Source organism: Adiantum capillus-veneris, chromosome 10, assembly GCF_014529385.1.
Source record: "Adiantum capillus-veneris isolate H3 chromosome 10, ASM1452938v2, whole genome shotgun sequence".
Taxonomy (NCBI): Eukaryota; Viridiplantae; Streptophyta; class Polypodiopsida; order Polypodiales; family Pteridaceae; genus Adiantum; species Adiantum capillus-veneris.
Window position 1 is genome coordinate 65,046,459 of NC_140940.1, and position 22,172 is coordinate 65,068,630.

At 45.7% G+C, this 22,172-nt stretch overlaps 1 protein-coding gene across 1 annotated transcript in view; it reads right to left on the minus strand.

Moving 5' to 3' along the window:
- Nucleotides 1–22,172, minus strand: part of LOC147448966 (importin subunit alpha-9) — a 91,100-nt gene extending 68,928 nt beyond the window's left edge. The window contains exon 1 of the mRNA XM_086521356.1: nt 21,985–22,172. Within this exon, the coding sequence (XP_086377482.1) occupies nt 21,985–22,051 (67 nt within the window). The 5' untranslated portion in view covers nt 22,052–22,172. The remainder of the gene's footprint in view (nt 1–21,984) is intronic.

Below are 22,172 nucleotides of genomic sequence, written 5' to 3' on the forward strand. Positions count from 1 at the left end.
CATCAGGCTCCCCATCATCAAGCACATCACCCTTAACAGGTTTCAAGAGATTCACATGCAATGCATTGTGAATCCTCCAAGTATCTGGCAATTTCAATCAGAAGGAGACATCATTTATCTTGTCAATGATCTGGAAAGGTCCGTAGTATCGCATACTAAGCTTTGGAAAAAGCCTCTCCTTTCCCTTTTTCTTTCGTAGGCGTGCCTTCTCAAAACGTAAGAGCACCAAATCATCCTCCTTCAATTTCAAGTCGTGACGATGGCGATCCGCTGCCTTTTTCTGTCGTTCTTGAGACTCCTGCAAATTCTCGCGAACCTTGGCAAAAGCCGTATCCAAATCTCGCGAATATTCATCCGCTTTCAATATCTAATCTTTCGTGCTCAGGAAGGATGGAACCTTCGCAGCACTTTCAACAATCTCACATGGCGTCTTGCCCGTCAAAGAGTGTATCGTGTTATTGTAGGCAAATTCCACCAACGGTAAGTTCTTTTCTCATTGAGTCTTCTGATCCGAGATACAAGACTTCAATAAATCTAAAATCATTGAATTGGCAATCTCAAATTGCCCGTCAGTCTGCAAGTGGAACGATGATGAGAATTGCAATTGTGTGCCAATGTTCTGCCAAATTGCCTTCCAAAACAAACTCATAAATCTAGGGTCTCTGTCTGAGACAATCGTCTCAGACGTGCCATGTAATCGGAAAATCATCGTGATCATTCTGTGTTCTTGGGAGATCAAAAATGAAATCCATTGCAATACTTTCCCTATCACAAAGTGATGATGTGGCGGACAGCAAAAACCCTAATTTCTGCCAGAAACCCTAATTTTCGGAAATCGCGGAGGCTAGAAAAAGAAAAAAAAATTGGAAAATGATGAGCGACGCAAATTTCGCTTTTTCTTGAGAAAGAGAGAGAGAATGCTTTTGCTTTCAAGTTTTGACTCTCTGTGAGAGAGAGAGAGAGAGCAATTGCTTTTGATTTGAAGCTTTTGGGGCTCTGCTTTTGGGCATCCCTTGTAACCTTTAAATTAGAGGTGAGGGCCTCACTTCTCAGAGCATCTAGACGCAGAGTCTCAGAGTGAATCCCGACCCACTCTCTTGTACTTTGAACTGATTAATATAAAAAGAAATACCGAAAGGGGCGCCAGTCTTTGGGGCCAATATCTCTAGGCACGGAACTCCGCCGGGCCAGTGCAAATCTATTGTGATCTGTGAATTGTTTTGAAGTGGTTATTTGGTGCTGTCGCGGTTGATTCTAGACTTGGAGTGTCCAAGTCTGTTACAGTGGTATCAGAGCACGGCCGATTTCTCTTCTACGGGAAATCCGATCCCCGAAATATTTTTTTTCCGCGGCACCTATGGCTTCATGCAAGGATCAATCGACTCCCTTTGCATCTGGAGATGCGGGCTGGGATCACAACGAAGATTCCGGCAGAGAGTATGGCCCGCCTTGGCCTACTTAGGCGGAGCGGCGAGAGATGGAGCGTCGCCAGTTGATCGGCGATGCAACAAAGATGATGCTCAGTTTTGCCAAGGACCCGAAGATGGCAAAATATATGAACCAGACCTCTTTGGAAGAGGTACAGATGGAGTGGCAGAGAACCACAACACCACTCCCGAAACCCGCTCTCAAGAAACCTTCTGCCTCTAAGAAAATATACGAAGAAGGAACTGGAGAACGTGGTTGATGCACGGATTGCTCAGCTTTTTGACGCGCACAAAAAAAAAGCACGGCAAAAAGCAGAAGAAAAGCACTGACTTTCCAGGTTATTTGGGTCGTCAGTCGACTTTTGACAAGGCAAAGAAACAGAAGAAGCGTGTTCGATTTGAAGGAGTACCTAGTTCTTCTTCTTCTTCTTCTTCTTCTTTAGATAGTTCTTCTAGCTCCTCGGATTCGAGCGAAGAAGACAGAAAAGGTAAAAAGCGAAGCAAGAAACAAAGCTTCGGAAAGGGCAAGAAAAAGGCAAAGAAGGCTACATCTCGCCCAGAGAATGACAGTTCTATTGCAAACTGGTCTACAGACAGCTCAGATTCCGATGACGGAAACTTTTATGCGAACAAGAAGAATTTTTACAGAGCCAGCCAGTATGACTTTCTCGAAGATAAAAGCAAGAAAGTCCGAGCGTTTAAGGAAGGTGGCCACTCGATCAAGTTTGATTCTTTTTCAGGATACTCAGATGCTTCGAAGGCTTTGTCTTTTATACAGCAGTTTGACATCGCTTTCACGGGAGGACGCTATTTAGAGCACTCCAAGATTTGGAGAGCTACCTCTTACCTTAAGGGGAATGCTCGTACTTGGTGGTCCACGCTTCTTTTAACAAGAGTGCGCCAGTTAAATGGCTGAAATTTAAGAAGCTTTTTATTTCTTCTTAGTTGATGAGAGAATATGAACGAGATGTACGAGCTGCTTGGAACCATCTTCGGATGACCAAGAGCGATCCAGTAAATACTTACTGTGAAAGATTCTGGAGCTCTTTTCTACCCGCCTCTTCATTCAAGAAGATCTCGTTCAGAGAACAGATTGAGTGGTTTACCTTGGGTCTACCTACAGAGATCCGAGATCACTGCTTGGAACAGAAGTCAGCTTCTATTCAGGAGTTGATGAGTCATGCGAAGCGGGGCTTTGCCATTCACTCTGGCAGTCTGACCTACCCCACAGATGAGGTCACGATACAACGAGCCGAACAGACTTTCGGGAATGAAAGTAGAAAGAAAAAGAGCAACCTAGAGAAAAATGATGCACGACCCAAGCTTACTCCTGAGGAGAGAGCTCGCTTCATCAGAGAGGGGAAGTGCTTTGGATGCGGGGAACAGGGACATATCTCCGCGAAGTGCCCTAATAAGGCACAGAAAGAACAGAATGATAAAGACGACGACAGGTCTGAGAGTTCGAGAGCAGCTGAGGAATGTGGCAGAATACGCAGATAGAAAAGCAGAACTGGTACCACATGGCGTGGGACCTGCACCGAATCTAATGAATGAAGGTACAAACTTTGCCGCTTTTGGGGCAAAGTGAAGGATCAGGAAGCTCTTTTGAAGGAGCCAAGGCCAACTTCTTTTCACTTGGAATTGGCGGCTTGATTAGGAATTACACCTGACAGACTGACGCCACAGGCGGAGGTAGTTCGACTAGCACCCGGATGGGATGTTGCCATTACACCGAGCAACTTCGTTTGCAATGACAGGGGTGTTCAGGGCACGCGAGTGACGTTCTACTCAGGATCCCTTGGTACCACAAGAACTACGCCGTGGTTGACTACCGGGCCGAGAAAGCGACTTTGATAAATGAAGGGCTTAGAGATTGTACTTGATGAACTTCAGTTTCTTACTCATTCTTTTGGGAGAGAACTGAACGCTGGATAAAGGTTTAATATGTATTGACCTGATCAAAAGAACGCCAAGATTTTTCTCCACACTCATGCCGATTGCTTTTCAGAGGGCCTGAAGATCAAACCATTGATCTGATACCTGGAAGCACGCCACCGAATCGGCCACCTTATCGTGTGAGCCGCGTACAAAATGAAAAGATTATGAACCCAGTGAAAGACCTCTTGGAAAAGGGTCTTCTCCAGCCTAGTACTTCACCGTATTGCTCTCCAGTGTTGTTGGTTTTGAAGAAAGACGGATCTTGGAGAATGTGCATCGATTATAGCGCTCTCAACAAAATCACCATCACGAACAGATTTCCGATTCCTAGGATACTTGACAGGTTACAGGGATCCTCGTGCTTTAGCAGGATTGACTTGAAGAGTGGATATCACCAGATCAGGAGATGTCTACAAGACCGCTTTTCGGACGACTTTTGGGTTATTTGAGTTTTTGGTGATGCCTTTTGGCTTAACCAATGCTCCTGCGACATTTAACCGGATGGTGGACAGGATTTTTCGAGAGTACAGGCTATTTGTTGGCACTTTCTTTGACGACATCATTGTTTTCTCCAAGAATGAGGCAGAACACAGAGATTATCTGCTTCAAGTCTTTCAGGCATTACGATATCACACGTTAGTGATTAATGCAAAGAAAAGTGAATTTTTCCTACTAGAGATACACTTTTTGGGACACATTGTGTCAGCAGCAGGAGTGCGAATGGACCCAGCCAAGATAGAGACTATCCGTGATTGGCCCGATTTGAGGAATGTCCATGAAGTTAGAAGCTTCTTGGGACTGTGTTCGTACTACAGGCGGTTCATACGAAAGTTTGCAGAGGTTGCTTCCCCTTTGCATACCTTGACACAGAAAGGAGTACCTTTTTCGTGGGGACCCACAGAGGTGACTGCCTTTCGGACATTGAAAGAGAAATTAACTACGGGACCTATTTTGACTTTGTCGGACTTGCAGAAGTCATTTGAAGTATATTGTGATGCTTGTGGTCGTAGTCTGGGTACAGTCTTGATGCAAGAAGGCCATGTCATAGCTTACGAGAGCCGTTTGTTCTCTAGGCCGGAGATGACAGCACAGATTTATGAGAAAGAGCTATTGGTGGTTATCCATGCTCTTACTCAGTGGCGGCATTACCTACTCGGAGCGGATTTTACTGTCTTTACAGACCATCAGAGTTTGTGCTACTTCTTGTCACAGAAGCAGCTTTCGGAAAAGCAGATGCGGTGGGCGAACATCATGTCACAGTTCCACTTCCAGATTGTCCATGTGCAGGGACAGAAGAATGTGGTGGTAGATGCTTTGTCTCGGAAACCGTTGGTTCTGTCTTTTTCCGCGATACATCATAGGAGCTTCGAGGATACAGTCGATCAGTATGCCACAGATACAGAGTTTGCAGATATTTTCACATGGATACGAGATGGGGAGACAGTAACTAGATACTCCCTTCGGGAAGGCTACTTGATGAAAAAGACTATGTTGTGCGTTACACAGCCGTTGAGGGAAAAGGTTATGACTGAATGCCACTGTCCACTTTTTACGGGTCACCGCGGCATTGCTACCACCATGAAAGGGGTAGAGAGATATTTCTTTTGGCGGAGACTCAAGAAGGACGTGGAAGAGTTTGTGCGCAGTTGCTTGCTATGCCAGAAGGTCAAGTTTGACAGGCATAAGGCACAGGGATTGTTACAGCCTTTACCCATACCCACCCGCCCCTGGGAAATATTGAAATGGATTTCATTTTTTGATCTACCGAGAACACAGAATGATCACGATGATTTATCCTCATCTGATGATATCCACTCTTCAAGTCAATCCTGCTAAAGCACGAGGATCCCTGTAACCTGTCAAGTATATCATCGATCCTAGGAATTGGAAATCTGTTCTTGATGGTGATTTCGTTGAGAGTGCTATAATCGATGCACATTCTCCAAGATCCGTCTTTCTTAAAAACCAACAACACTGGAGAGCAATACGGTGAAGTACTAGGCTAGACAAGACCCTTTTCCAAGAGGTCATTCACTGGGTTCATAATCTTTTCATTCTGTACTCGGCTCACACGATAAGGTGGCCGATTCGGTGGCCTGCTTCCAGGTATCAGATCAATGGTTTGATCTTCAGGCCCTCTGAAAAGCAATCGGCATCAGTGTGGAGAAAAATCTTGGCGTTCTTTTGATCAGGTCAAAACATATTCAAACTTTATCCAGCGTTCAGTTCTCTCCCAAAAGAATGAGTAAGAAACTGAAGTTCATCAAGTACAATCTCTAAGCCCTTCATTTATCAAAGTCGCTTTCTCGGCCCGGTAGTCAACCACGGCGTAGTTCTTGTGGTACCAAGGGATCCTGAGTAGAACGTCACTCGCGTGCCCTGAACACCCCTGTCATTGCAAACAAAGTTTGCCAATGCTCGGTGTAATGGCAACATCCCATCCGGGTGCAAGTCGAACTACCTCTGCCTGTGGCGTCAGTCTCTCCGGCGTAATTCCAAATCGAGCCGCCAATTCCAAGTGAAAAGAAGTTGGCCTTGGCTCCTTCAAAAGAGGTTCCTGATCCTTCACTTTGCCCCAAAAGCGGCAAAGTTGGTACTTTCATTCATTAGATTCGATGCAGGTCCCACGCCATGTGGTACCAGTTCTACTTTTCTATCTGCCTTTTCTGCCACATTCCTTAGCTGCTCTCGAACTCTCAGACCTGTCATCGTCTTTATCATTCTGTTCTTTCTGTGCCTTATTAGGGCACTTCGCGGAGATATGTCCCTGTTCCCCGCATCCAAAGCACTTCCCCTCTTTGATGAAGCGAGCTCTCTCCTCAGGAGTAAGCTTGGGTCGTGCATCATTTTTCTCTGGGTTGCTCTTTTTCTTTCTACTTTCATTCCCTAAAGTCTGTTCGGCTCGTTGTGTCATGGCCTCATCTGTGGGGTAGGTCAGACTGCCAGAGTGAATGGCAAAGCCCCGCTTCGCATGACTCATCAACTTCTGAATAGAAGCTGACTTCTGTTCCAAGCAGTGATCTCGGATCTCTGTAGGTAGACCCAAGGTAAACCGCTCAATCTGTTCTCTAAACGAGATCTTCTTGAATGAAGAGGCGGGTAGAAAAGAGCTCCAGAATCTTTCACAATAAGCATTGATTGTATCTTTCTTGGTCATCAGAAGATGGTTCCAAGCAGCTCGTACATCTCGTTCATATTCTTGCGTCAACCAAGAAGAAATAAAAAGCTTCTTAAATTTCAGCCATTTAACTGGCGCACTCTTGTTAAAAGAAGCGTGGACCAACTACAAGCATTCCCCTTAAGGTAAGAGGTAGCTCTCCGAATCTTGGTGTGCTCTGAATAGCGTCCTCCTGCGAAAGCGATGTCAAACAGCTGTATAAAAGACAAAGCCTTCGAAGCATCTGAGTATCCTGAAAAGTATCAAACTTGATCGAGTGGCCACCTTCCTTAAACTCTCGGACTTTCTTGCTTTTATCTTCGAGAAAGTCATACTGGTTGGCTTTGTAAAAATTCTTCTTGTTCGCATAAAACTTTCCATCATCGGAATCTGAGCTGTCTGTAGACGAGTCCTCAGTAGAACTGTCAGTCTCTGGGCGAGATGTAGCCTTCTTTGCCTTTTTCTTGCCCTTTCCGAAGCTTTGTTTCTTGCTTCGCTTTTTACCTTTTCTGTCTTCTTCGCTCGAATTCGAGGAGCTAGAAGAACTAGAAGAAGAACTGGGTACTCCTTCAAATCGAACACGCTTCTTCTGTTTCTTTGCCTTGTCAAAAGTCGATTGACGACCCAAATAACCTGGAAAGTCAGTGCTTTCCTTCTGCTTTTTGCCGTGCTTTTTGGCTTTCTTTTGCGCGTCAAAAAGCTGAGCAATCCGTGCATCAACCACGTTCTCCAGTTCCTTCTTCGTATATTTTCTTAGAGGCAGAAGGTTTCTTGAGAGCGGGTTTTGGGAGTGGTGTTGCGGTTCTCTGCCACTCCATCTGTACCTCTTCCAAAGAGGTCTGGTTCATATATTTTTCCATCTTCGGGTCCTTGGCAAAATTGAGCATCATCTTTGTTGCATCGCCGATCAGCTGGCGACGTTCCATCTGTCACGAGGACGTGGCAGTTATTAACCATGTCACAGAGATGTGGCAACTGCTAACCTTGGTTGTTGGTTTCTTTCCAATGGGGTTTATTTTATTTGTTTAAGACCCTCTTTTTGAAGTAGCAAACGGTCGGACATTGTATGGCCAATGTGAACGGTAGATTCACCCGCAGATGGGAAGTGGTCGGCACTGGAATTCGTATGGTAAGAGGATGTCTAGGCTCAGAGCAAGATCATATAGGTCCCCCCGTCGCACTTAGCAAGTTGGTGGATACTAGGAAGTGAACTCAATTAAGGCGTAAAGTCAAGGTGGGACTACCAACAAAAAGTATCCGACAGTTGGGCCACATTGCACTTTTGGATGCGGTCCCAATGAGGATAGATGGTCAAAAGACCAGTGGGAGCCCAACGGAAGCATCTCCTAAAATTTAGGGAACTGCTATTTTGGGCCGTGAAATGTGTTCGCGTCATTACCTCCGGTATGACTAGGGGAACATTTTACAACTCTGCCGCGAAGTCAACTGGGCAACCGGTCAGGATATTTTTAAGCGGCAAGCCCGAAACGGGCAAATGCTTGTAAATGCGCCAAGTGTCAACTTTTCATGCACTTTCCTCTTGCAGAAGAATTGGCGCTGAATTTAGAGAAGGGAGAGGCCTCATTTGCAACCTGTCAGGTTAAGAGCTATGGAGTGCTTTCTTTCCCTCTCATGTACAGTGTGGTGCTAGGAGTGATGCCCTGCACACTACACACTGCTCTCTCTCTCCCCTACGTGCAGTTATGTGATGCCCCACAAGAGGGCTACTCATTTGACTGATGTACAGTTGTGTGGGTTCATGCTTTTGTGCTGAGGCAAGAGCCTCCTTGAGCAGGAACAGGGGTAGCTAACTGCTGCTCCAAAGCAGGCACTAGTGAGGGTCATAACCTCACCTTACAGGTGCAAAATCAGCGCTGTGTATGCGCTGTAAATTCACTGTTTTTCAGCCATACGGACGCCAGGACCATTGGGAATCGTGCCCCACTGGCAGAGGACAGTTAGGGGACTGTTTGGGGCTGAAAACAGGGTAAAAACCAGTAAATACAGCGTGCTGAATTTACTGTTTTTGGACAGGAATCAGAGGGTATACGACAGCGCAAGCGAGTTCCAGCAGGGGAATTGGTTTCGCGCAAGTTTTGGGGCTGTTATGCTGCCGAAATTTGGCCAAATCAAATGGTATCTAGGTGGATACACGTGAAGGATTCCCAGGATCTTACCTTGTAATTTACCCTCCTAAAGAATAAAGAAATACCGAAAGGGGCGCCAATTTTGGGGCCTACAGGTTGTCGGCGTCTGCTCGGAGCATTCTAACTTCCGGGCCGTGTGTGAATTCAAGTGTTAACTCCCGTCGCAGGTTCTCTTTGCAAAGTGCTCTGTGTGTGTGTTTAAAGTAAAGAATTTCGGGTGAAAGCCAACGCCTACCGCCCTACGGGCCGGTTTCACCATCTCTCGCCGCTCCACCTAAGTAGGCCAAGGCGGGCCATACTCTCTGCCTGAATCTTCGTTGTGATCCCAGCCTGCATCTCCAGATGCAGAGGGAGTCGACTGATCATTGCCTGAAGCCATAGGTGCTGCGGAAAAAAAAAAAATCGGGGATCGGATCTCCCGTAGAAGAGAAATCGGCCATGCTCTGATACCACTATAACAGACTTGGACACTCCAAGTCAAGAATCAATCGCGACAGCACCAAATAACCACTTCAAAACAATTCACAGATCACAATAGATTTGCACTGGCCCAGCAGAGTTCCGTGCCTACAGATATTGGCCCCAAAGACTGGCGCCCCTTTCGGTATTTCTTTTTATATTAATCAATCAAAGTACAAGAGAGCGGTTAGGTTTCATTCTCAGACTCTGCGTCCAGATGCTCTGAGAAGTGAGGCCCTCACCACTAATTTAAAGGTTACAAGGGATGCCCAAAGCAGAGCCCCAAAAGCTTTTAAAAATAAAAAGCATCAGTTCTCTCTCTCTCTTAGAGAGTCTCTTTTCTTTTAAAAAAAAGCAAGTTCTCTCTCTTTCTCATGGCGTAGAGAAAAAGCAAGATTCGCGTCGCTCGTCATTATAAAATAATTATTAAAAAACAAAATCTTCAGCCTCCGCGATTTCCGGAAATTAGGGTTTCTGGCAGAAATTAGGGTTTGCAGGAATTTTAGGGTTTCTGGCAGAAATTAGGGTTTCTGCTGTCCGCCACGTCATCACTTTGTGACATAGGTGAGGTTACCCGAATATATCGAGAATCCCTGCTTAGCATGTCCCATCAGTTGTTGTATAGACTCGGACTTCTGTTCAAGGCAGTAATCTCAGATCTCTTTGGGGAGTCTGCAACAAAACTCCTCAATCTGCTCCTTGAAAGTGACCTTCTTAAAAGAAGAGGTCGCTAGAGAAGAATCCCAAAATCTTTCACAATAAGCATCCAAAGTGTCACCCTTGGTCATCTGAAGATGGTTCCAAGCGGTTCTCACATCGTACTCCTGAGTCAACCAAGAAGTAATAAAGAGCATAGTCGGGGCTTCTCTCCTCAAAAGAAGAGTGGACCACCATGTTCGTGCATTTCCCTTCAAGAACGATGTTGCCCTCCTCATCTTGGAGTGCTCTGAGTAGTGCCCTCCAGAGAATGCTATATCAAACTCCTGAATGAAAGCTAAAGCCTTGGGAGCATCTCGGAATCCAGAAAAGGATTCAAATTTCACTAATTGTCCACTCTCTTTAAATTCCTTAGTCTTTTTGCTCGACTTCGAGAAAATCATACTGGTTGGCTTTGTAAAAGTGTTTCTTCTTTGCATAGAACATGTGATCATCGGAGTCCGAACTGTCAGAGGATTATAGCTCAGTAGAACTGTCAGAAATGGGTAGGAATCTGATTTTCTTTGCCTTTTTCTTGTCCTTTCCAAAAGTTTGATTCTTGCTTTACTTCTTGCCCTTTCTGTCCTCCTCACTCGAGTCGGAAGAGGAAGAGCTAGAAGAACTGTCAAAAGAAGAAGAAATGGGTAGTCCTTCAAACGTACATGCTTCTTTTGTTTTCGTGCAGTTGCAAAAGAAGATTGACGGCCCAAGTAACCGGGGTAGTCAGTCCCCTTGTTGTGCTTCTTCGATGGCTTCTTCACGTCTAGAAGTTGATTGATTCGGTTTTTGACGACATCATTAAGTTCTTCTTCGGTGAACATCCTTAGAGTAGGAGGTTTCTTGATTGCCGGTTTTATTGGTGACTAAAAGGCTTTTCTGCCAATGAGCGAGCACTTCATCCATCGGGTGCCGGGTCAAAAATTTGGCATACTTGTGGATCCTTGGCAAACTGGAGCATCTGCTTTGCACACTCATCAACCTGCTATTAACGTTGCATCTCCATGAGCTGATACTGTGTAGGCCGAGGTGGCCTGTACTCGTGCTTTGCTAATGCACTTGAATTTTTAGTAGCGCCTCCCGTTTCCGAGGTGATCGGAGGAGTCGTCTGATTCTCGTCTGAATCCATGTGTGTCGCGAGAAAAGCGATCGGATTTCTCAGTAGATGAGAAATCGATTGAGCTCTGATACTATTGTAACAAACTTGGACACCCCAAGTCTAGAATCTGTCGCACACGAGAGAGATTCACTTAAAATACTTCACAGAATCAAATCACAGTTAAGTTGAGTCGGCACAGCCTGGCGTAGTTCCATGCCAAGAGAGATTGGCCCAAAGACTAACGCCCCTTACGGTATTTCTTTTCGTATTAATCTTTGAGCAAAGTACAACTCTCGAGGGTCCTCTGCTCTCAAACTTTGCGTCCAAATGCCCTGCAGAGTGAGGCCCTTGGGTTCCTTTTATTCTTACAAGGGATGCCAAAAGCAGAGCCCCAAAAGCAATAACTCAAAAGCAGCAGGCACAAAAGCAACCAGTGCTATTCGCGGAAATCCGTACAACTGTGCCAAGCCAGCTTTGTCAGCGCAATTCACGAAAATCCGTACGTTCTGCCACGTCAACAGCCAGCGCAATTCACGGCGTCCGTACAGCCAGCAGTCAATTCGTTTTTTATTATCCTAGTGTCCCTAGGGCCCCGTCGGATGGAACCCTATAAGTTGGAACACTTTAAGGTCATGCCACGTCATCAGTTTGTGACAAGGGCTATCCCTCCCGAGCCATTCGGCTCGTAGCGAAAGCACTACCAAGAGAGCGTCGAGATTTGGATGAATGTCCAGTCCCCTGTGTCGGAGGAGGAGTGCGTGATGGGTCAGGTGATGAAGTTGAGGGCCAGCGGGAGAGAGGGGGGGAGCGGGAGGTGGGGAAGAGGGAGGGGGAGAGAGAGGGGGAGGTGGAGGGGGAGGGGGAGCGGGAGGGGCTGGCGGCGGTGAAGCTGAGGTGGAGGGAAGCTCCTTAGGGGAATCCTGCAACAAAAGGTCAAAATGGTTCCCTGTCGGAACACAATGCTGTTGGGGACTGCGGGAGGACGGCCACCGGGGGGACAGTGTGGCGAGCCCTTCCCTGTCGACGCAGTCGTGCACCTGTTGCCAACCATCAATTGGCTAGTCACTCGCCTCTAACAAGGTGTTAGCCTGTGTTTCCTGGGTACCTGTATGTTGTGCATGGTCAGTCTGTGGGGCTGAGCATGCGACGCACGTCGAGATCTCCTACGAGGATAGACCTTCGCTAAGTGGCCTATCTGTCTCCAAGTGAAGCACTGCTTCGGAAGTCCCGAATACTCCACCCTCTGGAAGAGAAACCACTCACCCTAGGTAGAAGGACTACCTTCGGGAGGTGTGGGTGTCTCGAACCAAAACACGGACTGTGGGAATACCTGCAGCCTCGGCAGCAACTGAAGCTGCCAAGGACGGGGTCTCCACGACTATCCCTATCTCGGAACCAATCCCGAGAAGAAGTGGGAGGTACTCTCTCCTCGGGCCATGGAAGCAAACCGAAATAGGCAGGTCTACTTCCTCGGCAAGAACATCTGAAGCTGGGTAAAAACCATGACGCCACTGTCGGAAATGAACACTAATTGCTCGGATGGCCAGTCGGCTCATCGAAATGACCTTGGCAGCCATCTCGATGGTCTCAAACTTGATCTGGTAGTACCCTAACCCGAGACGGTGTATGTCGATGATCATTCCCACCTCTGCTAGGAGACGGGCCTGTAGGAGGTCGCGCACCTCGCCTCTGCTATCACAAATGGGTGACGTGGCAGCAGACGCCGAGACACACACACTGACACGTGGCAGACAATATGGAAACCCCCGCTTTTTGCGCTCAAATGCTGATGTGGCCTGCCGTACGGAAATTCCAGATTTTGCGGCACAATTCACAGAGATGCTGACGTGGCATGGCGTATGGAATTCCTTGCTTTTACGCTGGCTGAAATTCACTGGCTGATTTTAGCAATGCTTTTGGGGATTATTGCTTTATTTAGAGAAGCTTTTAAACTACTACTTCTGGGGCTCTGCTTTTGGGCATCCCTTGTACCAATAAATAAGTGGGCTAGGCCTCACTTCTCAGAGCATCTGGACGCAAAGTCTGAGAGTGAGCACCTACCCGCTCTCTTGTACTTTGAACACAGATTAATACAAAAAGAAATACCGAAAGGGGCGCCAGTCTTTGGGGCCAATATCTCTAGGCACGGAACTACGCTAGGCCGTGTCGACTCAAGTGTGAATTGTGAACTGTTTTGAAGTGAATCTCTGTTGTGTCGCGGTAGAATCTTGACTTGGGGTGTCCAAGTGGTATCAGAGCACAAAAAGATTCTTCTTCTACGGAGGATCCGATCCTTTTTTGCAGCGCACACAGCTTTTGGGAAAGAATCTTCGTGTCTCGACCCCGGACTTATTAGCCACTCCCACCCTTCATACACCGCGCATTGGACGCGCTCCTGTCTTCATCGCTCTGTCTTACAGGGCATAAGGCCATAAAGAATCCCAGATTACACACGGGTTCTCGTGAAGAATCTGACAGAGATAACACCTCTCAGTGGGAAGGCAAAGAAAAGTCAAAAAAAATATGGCGCAGGAACTTAAGAAAAGAATGAAGATTTGGGCAAATTATTTTTTTCCGGACAAGTTTGCTTGAAAGGAGTACAAACGTCAACTGCAGATTGGCATATGTGTGAACAGATTGATTAAGTACTCCAGGGACCCAAGATTGGCGAAACACCTGAAGGATTACCCGATTGATAAGGTTTACTCCAGATGGCATGTGGCCATCGCTTCTGCTCTCAGGTAGGGAGGAAAGCCGAAAAGACAGACAAGTGCAGAAAAGCAGAACCTGTACTCGCAGAAAGACATGGACAAGCACTCTTGAAAAGAAGCACTTCTACAAAACCAACCAATATGACTTCCTCGAAGACAAGAGCAAGAAAACAAAAGAATTTAAAGAAGGTGGCTAGTCGATTTGAATCATTTTCTGGGTTCCGAGATGCTCGAACATGGTGGTCCACTCTTCTTCTGAGGAAGGACGCTCCAATTAAATGATTGAAATTCAAAATTTTCTTCTTGGCTGACTCGGGAGTATAAACGAGATATACGATCCGCTTGGAATCATCTTTGGATGACCAAGGGAGATTCTTTGGACGCTTATTGCGAGAGATTTTGGAACTCTTTTCTACCAACCTCTTCATTTATGAAGGTCTCTTTTAAGGAACAGATTGAGCGGTTTTGCTACGGACTCTCAACAGAGATCCGCGACTACTGCCTGGAACAAAAGTCGAATTCTATTCCAGAATTGATGGGTGCAAAACGGGGTTTTGCGATACATTCGGGAAATTTGACTTACCCCACTGATGAGATCTTGACTCAGAGAACCCAACAGACCTCTCACAATGAAAGTAGAAAGAGAAAGAGTCCCCATGACAAAGAAAAGAAAGATACACCTCCCCGATTGACTCTTAGAGAAAGGGTTATCTATCTCAAAGAGGGGAAGTGTTTTGGTTGCGGGGAATTTGGACACATCTCCGCAAAGTGCCCTAAAAAGGCACAACAAGAATAGACTGAAGACAGGCCAGAGAGTTCTGGAGCAGCAGAGGAACGTGGCAGAAAAGGCAGATGAAAGCAGAACTGGTACCACATTGCGTGGGGCTCGAACCGAATCAAATGAACAAAAGTACAAAACTTTGCCGCACTTAGGGCAAAGTGAAAGATCAGGAAGCCCTCATTTTTTCTGATGGGGGAGCCAAGGCCAACTTCTTTTCACTTGAATTGCCGGGTCGACTTATAATTACGCCCAACAGGCTGAGGCCACAGGCAGAGGCAGTTCTAGCGGCACCCGGACGGGATATTGCGATCATTGGCAAACTTCGTTTGCAATGTCAGGGGTGTTTAGGGCACGAGGACTTCTACGAAATGCCCTTAGGAAGGTTGTGATGTCCTCCGAGAAATCCCTTGGTACCACACGAACAAACCATGGTCGACTATCAGGCTGAGAAAGCAACTTTGACAAATGAAGGGCAAAGAGATTGTACTTGATGAAATTCAATTTCTTTACTCAATTTTCTAGAGAGAACTGAATGATAATTGAAGGTCGAATATGTTTTGACCTTGATAAAGAACGCCAAGATTTTCTCCACACTCATGCCGATTGCTTTTATGAGGGCCTGCCAGGCGAGTTGCCACCTTTTCGTCCCGAGGATCATACTATTGATTTGATACCTGGAAGCACACCACCGAATCGACCACCTTACCGTGTGAGCCAGCCCAGAATGAAGAAATTATGAACCAAGTGAAAGACCTCTTGGAAAAGGGTCTTATCCAGCCGAGTACTTCACCCTACTGCACTCCGGTGTTGTTGGTTTCAAAAAAAGACGGATCTTGGAGAATGTGCATTGATTATAGAGTCTCAATAAAATCACCATCAAGAACAGATTTCCGATTCCGAGGATCAATGATATTCTTGACCAACTACAGGGATCCTCTTGTTTTAGCACGATCAATTTGAAGAGCGGATATCATTAGATCCGAATCACGCCGGGAAATGTCTACAAGACAGCTTTTCGAACGAGCTTCGGTTTATATGAATTTTTGGTGATGCCTTTTGGCCTTACCAATGCTCCAGCAGCGACTTTTAACCAAATGATGGACACGATTTTCAAAGAGTACAGATCTTTTGTTGGCACTTTCTTTGATGACATTATAGTCTTCTCCAAGGATGAGGCAGAACATAGACAACATCTGCTACAGGTCTTTCAGAAATTGCAAGATCACAAGTTGGTGATCAATGCCAAGAAGAGTGAATTTTTCTTATCAGAGATACACTTTTTAGGACACATTGTCTCAGCAACAGAAGTGCAGATGGACCCGCCCAAGATTGCAACTATACGTGATTGGCCCGATTTGAAGAATGTCCATGAAGTTAGAAGCTTCTTTGGCTTATGTTCTTACTGCCAACGGTTCATTAGAAAGGTTGTAGAGGTTGCTTCCCCTTTGCATATCTTGACACAGAAAGGAGTCCCTTTCTCGTGAGGACCCACAGAGGTGACTGCCTTTCAGACTTTGAAAGAGAAACTGACTACGGGACCAGTTTTGACTTTGCCGGATTTGCAGAAGTCATTCGAAGTATATTGTGATGCTTGTGGTCGTAGTCTGGGTGCGGTCTTAATGCAAGAAGGCCATGTCATTGCCTATGAGAGTCGATTGTTTTCAAGGCAGGAATTGACAGCACAGATTTATGAGAAAGAGCTTTTGGAGGTTATCCATGCTCTTACTCAGTGGCAACATTACCTACTCGGAGTTGATTTTACGGTCTTCACTAATCATCAGAGTTTACGCTACTTCTTGTCACAGAAGCAGCTATCGGAAAAGCAGATACGGTGGGCTAACATCTTGTCACAGTTTCACTTCCAGACTGTCCATGTGCAGGGACAGAAGAACTTGGTGGCAGATGCTTTGCCCCGGAAGCCGTTAGTCTTGGCTATTTCCGCGATTCATCATAGAAGCTTCGAGGACATGGTCGATCGGTACGCCACCGATCCAGATTTTTAGTTGTATTCAGTCAAATACAGAATGGGGAGGTAGTAGCGGGATATTCCATTCGGGATGGCTACTTGATGAAGAAAACGATGTTGTGCATTACCGTTGAGGGAAAAGGTTCTAACCGAATGCCACTGTCCACCATTTACGGGTCACCCCGGCATTGATACCACCTTAAAAGGTGTGGAGCATTACTTCTTTTGGCCAATACTCAAGAAGGATGTGGACGATTTTGTACGCAGTTGCTTGGTATGCCAGAAGGTCAAGTTTGACAGGCATAAAGCTTTTACCCATTCCCACCCGCCCCTGGGAAAGTATTGCTATGGATTTCATTTTTGATCTCCCGAAGACACAGAGTGGGCACAATGGTATCTGGACTGTTATTGACAGATTTAGCAAGCAAGCTTATTTCACTCCAGTGAAGAAAACAGTCAAGCCCGATCATTTAGCGAGACTGTTCATTGCCCAAATATTCAGATTACATGGCATGCCTGAGACAATGGTCTCTGACAAAGATCCCCGATTTACGAGTTTGTTTTGGAAGGCTATTTGGGAGAACAATGACACACGGTATGCAGTTCTCGTCATATTTCCATCTGCAGACAGATGGGCAATCTGAGATTGGAAATTCAGTCATACTGGATTTATTGAAGTCTTACATCTCTGATCAAAAGACTCAATGGGAAAAGTTTTTGCCCTGGTGGAATTTGCCTACAATAACACAATCCACTCTTCGACGAGGAAGGTGCCATTTCAAGGTGGTTCAGATTGTACTGTACGTGCTGTATATGTACGTACTGTACGTTGTTCCGTACAAGAAAAAAATTTATGTACGTAAAAATACGTACTCTTGTAAAAAACACTCAATTTACCAAACTTTCTAGGACATTTCTGATAAAAAACAAGAGGGAGCAACAACTTTTAGAGACATTTAAAGACATGTTTTACAAGACAACCACATACTATGTAACTATTGCAAGAGACTTCAAAGTTTAGATGACATTGATGATTGAACAGACATATCAAAGCTTAAATGAGAACTGGTTTGGTCGCCCGGAAGGCAGCCAAAATGCATCAAAAACCCTGAGCCACACTTATCTTCTAATTTTATTTTTTTTTAAGTGTCCTATACGGATCGATCGTTACCGTACGGATCATACAGTATGTTCGTACGGTACGGAACGGATTTGTACGTACGTTTTGATCCTACGTTGCGCCATTTGAGATTATTGAAGGTGCTACGAAGATTCCACCCTTCCTAAGCACGAAAGATAAGATTTTTGAAGCCGACCAGTACATGAGGGACTTGGACACTGCTTTTGCCAAGGTCCGGGAGGCTTTAGCGAAATCTCAGGAAAGACATAAAAAGGCAGCAGATCGACACCGTCGCGATTTGAAATTAAAGGAAGACGATTGTGTGCTCTTAAGTTTTGAGAAGGCACGCCTAAGAAAGAAAAAGGAAAAGGAGCGGCCTTTTCCAAAGCTTAGCATGAGATACTATGGACCTTTCCAGATAAAAGAAAAGATAAATGATGTCTCCTTTAGACTGAAGCTGCCCGATACTTGGAGAATTCACAATGCTTTTCATGTGAGTTTCTTGAAGCCTTTTAAAGGCGATATGCCCGATGATGGGGAGCTAGATGAGCAACCCGAAGTGAAGGAAAGCGAAGAGATACTCGTTCCAGAACAGATACTGGCATATAAAGATAGAAAGATTAAAGGTAAAGTGATTAGGCGGTTCTTGGTTAAATTCAAGCACTATCCTGCATTGGATGCGAAGTGGATGGAGGAGGAGGACATAGCAGATACTCCTCAGATTATGAACCTTTACCTTGAAGCATTCGATTTAGAAGTGTCTACTCTCATATAACCCCGATTTCAGCATGGGCGAATCTAGTGCAGCGGGTTTGCACAAGGGAGGAGTCACTCCGCTCCTTTGTCAACAGATTGCCCCGATTTTCGATATAGAGTCATTGATGTCCCTTTGGGTTTTAGGGATACTGCTGGGCTGACAGTATTCTGTTGTATGACTTTATGAACTAGAATTCCCGAAAGTGAATATGATACTGATTGGTTTGTACTTGACTTGTTTGAGTGCAGGAACTGATAGACGAAATGACTACAGCATTTCGGTCTTATAAATCTCTATAGACATGATTGCAATATGGATTAGTTAATTGGGCATCTGTGAGGTCCCGACTGGATCTAGATGCGATTGCTAAATACATTGCCGATTAATCATGGTCTGAGATTTGGAATAAATTTGAATGTGATTTGTCATGTGATGTCAAGTGATGTCTTGTGATGTGACTGTCAATGGTACATGAGTTGGATGTGTTGTGCCCAGTGCGTCGGTACTAACAGTAAGTGTGCTAAGACAGTTTATGGCCTCTGTCTGTTTTGCAAGCGTAATCGAGGGAGATTACAATGCTTTCAAGAGGGGGGTATGTCACGAATGGGTGACATGGCAGTAGACCCCGGGACACACGCTGACACGTGGCAGACAATACGGAAACCCCCGCTTTTTGCGCTCAAATGCTGACGTGGCCTACCGTACGAAAATTCCGGATTTTGCAGCGCAATTCGCGGAGATGCTGACGTGGCATGGCGTACGGAATTCCCTGCTTTTACGTTGCCTGAAATTCGCTGGCTGATTTTAGCAATGATTTTGGGGATTATTGCTTTATTTAGAGAAGCTTTTAAACTACTGCTTTTGGGGCTCTACTTTTGGGCATCCCTTGTACCAATAAATAAGTGGGCTAGGCCTCACTTCTCAGAGCATCTGGATGCAGAGTCTGAGAGTGAGCACCTACCCGCTCTCTTGTACTTTGAGCACAGATTAATACAAAATGAAATACGGAAAGGGGTGCCAGTCTTTGGGGCCAATATCTCTAGGCACGGAACTACGTCGGGCCGTGTCGACTCAAGTGTGAATTGTGAACTGTTTTGAAGTGAATCTCTGCTGTGTCGCGGTAGAATCTTGACTTGGGGTGCCCAAGTTTGTTACATCTGCTAGGTCGACTGCCAATGATCTTGCAAATAACACAGGTGGCCCGAAGGCGCTCCACCTCTACTGCAAGGCTCGCTTGTTCTGCTGGCGGCAGACAAGCCAGATGGTGGGCACGGCGGGGTCCGGCAAGGGGACTTCATCTGAGTCCCTCTTGAGGCGGAGCACGAGCTTTCATCTATGTCTACTACTACAAATGAGAGCAAAAAACAGAGTGTTCCTGCTAGAGCGAATCTCGCCGAGCGAATCCAAAGAGCCGCCGCCGACACCCAACGAGGAGAAGACACAGCAAGAGAACAAAAAGGGGGGAGGGGGGGGGGGGTGCGACGCAGCAATAGCGAGCAATCAGAGAACATCTTGTCAAATATAGATTGTGTTTTGTTACTGCCATAAGTTCTAAAAGCATAACAAAAGCATCTGCTTCCAAAAACTTGGCATAAAATCTGCCCAAAAGCCAACCCAAGTAATTTGGTACACAGTGCAACCTGAATTTGCGAAAAAAACCGTACACGCTGCCACATCAGCATGTCAACGCAAAAAGCGAAAATCCATACTGCTCGTCACATCACCTTCTTTTACGAATTCTCTAAGTGTGTCTTTCATTTGTCCCTCTCGGCTGGGTCCCATAAGTTGTGAGTCCCATGAGTGTTTCTTTCAATTCCTTCTTCTTTCTAGGCTTTAGGCCCCTCAGCCGAAATCTGCAAAACAATCAAGTTAGCCCTAGATCCAAAGGTCACTCAAATGTCGTAGTGCCACACAGATGATCACAGATGCAACACCAATTTGTTCACGACACAAGGGCTTTTGGCTTTGACCAAGAGCTTGGCATGGACCACCTCTCTAAGGGAGAGTGAATCTGTGACTGGCCAACGGATGCAAAGGTTAGATGGCCTCGACGTAGAAACCCTAACCCTAAAACCCGTCACGCATTCTCTCTCTACAAGACAACCATTATTCCTGCTAAGTAGCACACACTCAAGCAAGCCTGCAAGGAAAGAAGTAAAGATCTGAATTTTGTGGAAGTATGAAGCTAGATCTTGTCACCATTTCAATTCCGTTGCACCTGACATGCATAGTGGTGCAAGACATAGGGCATTCAGCGGCAATCGACTATACCCTACGCTCCATCGCAGACGATCATGGAGTTGGCTCCAATGATGCTTGAGCATGCTTCCCTTCCTCATATTCTTTGGGCAAAGGCTTGCTCTACCATAGTCTGTATCTAAATAAATTGCCTACTGCTTATTTAGAGGATATGACACCTTCTCAGCCTTACTTCGGGCACAAGCCATCAAAGGCACGATTGGAGTGTTTGGGAATCCGACCTTTGTACATGTTTCAAAGAAGAGGCCGATAAAGATGGATTCTAAGTTGACAAGGTTTCTCAAAATTCCACTGGATTCTAGCTTATGATCTAGATACCAGATCCACTATAGTGATCATGATGTTGTGTTTGACAAGACCTTCATTCTTCCTTTAGAGGGGGCATATCAGAGGACCATTCCTATGCCATCTTCTCTTTTACATCCTCCATTGAATCAAATTGTGAACTTCGCCCGCATGTCACAGATGATTTGCACCTATTGAGCCTTCTTTGGTAGAAGAAGCCCTTAAGCATGACTCTTGGACGCATGCCACGCATTCAAAGTCCTTCAAGATAAGCTGATGGTTCCATTGAGAAACACAAGGCGAGACTTGTGGCTAAGGGCTTTGCACACTGCCCTCGGATTTGACTTCGACGAGGATCTCATTAGCAGCCACCTCATTACAGCAGGCCTATTTTTGAGATGGATGTGAAGAGAACGTTCCTTAATGGCACCCTCATGACAAAGGTTCTTACAGAAAGGCGGGACAGATTCGAGATGGAAACGGGTTGATCTATCAGCACTCCTCTCGAGCCCAGAAAGAATATAACTTTACATGATCCCCTCACCCCTTGTTGATTGATCTTTGTATCAAACTATTGTGGGCTATGTTGTATGGTTGACATACTCTTGCCCAAACATTGCCTACTCAGTTTTAGTTTCAAGTTCCTTTTCCACCAAGTCTCCATAGGGACATTGACAATGTGCTCTTCATACTTTGAGGTACATCTCTGGCAACTTTGGAGTATGGCATATTCTATAATGACTCCAAAGGTTGCAAATTGCGAGGTTCATGTTAGTCAGATTCTTGGTGCTCTATGGCAAGAGTATTTTCACATTTGGCTCAGGACATATTTCATGGTGCAACAAGCAACAACCGACGGTTGTGTTTTAATCGACAAAGGCAGAGTACAGAGCAGCCTGTTTCGCTGCTTGTGAAGGCATTTGGTTTCAAAGATTACTTGGGGGTTGGGATTTCCTCAAACTACTTCCACACTCTTATTGTACGACAATCAGAGTTCCTTTCATTGGAGTACCGTTCCACGGTGGAGAATGCAGCAGACATCCTCACAAAGGTTGTTCCCCACACAACAAACATGTGCACATAGATTTTTACTTGTGTTCAAGTATATCTACCGGTGCAATCCCAGCTAACTCTTTATAGGGAAGAGCAGCAATTGGTGGGTTAAGGAGAAAGGAAAAGAGAGACCTGGTGCTTTGAATTGATCTCGCCTAGCTGCCGCGGAGGCAGTTGCCGTTTCAGTAGGGTTTGACATCGCCTGCGTCAGCGTTTCTCCTGCTGGCTTTTTCTCTACACTTGCAGACTTGCAGAGAGAGAGAGAGAGAGAGAGAGAGAGAGAGAAGGAGATTCAGATTCTTTCTTGATGAACGAATTTT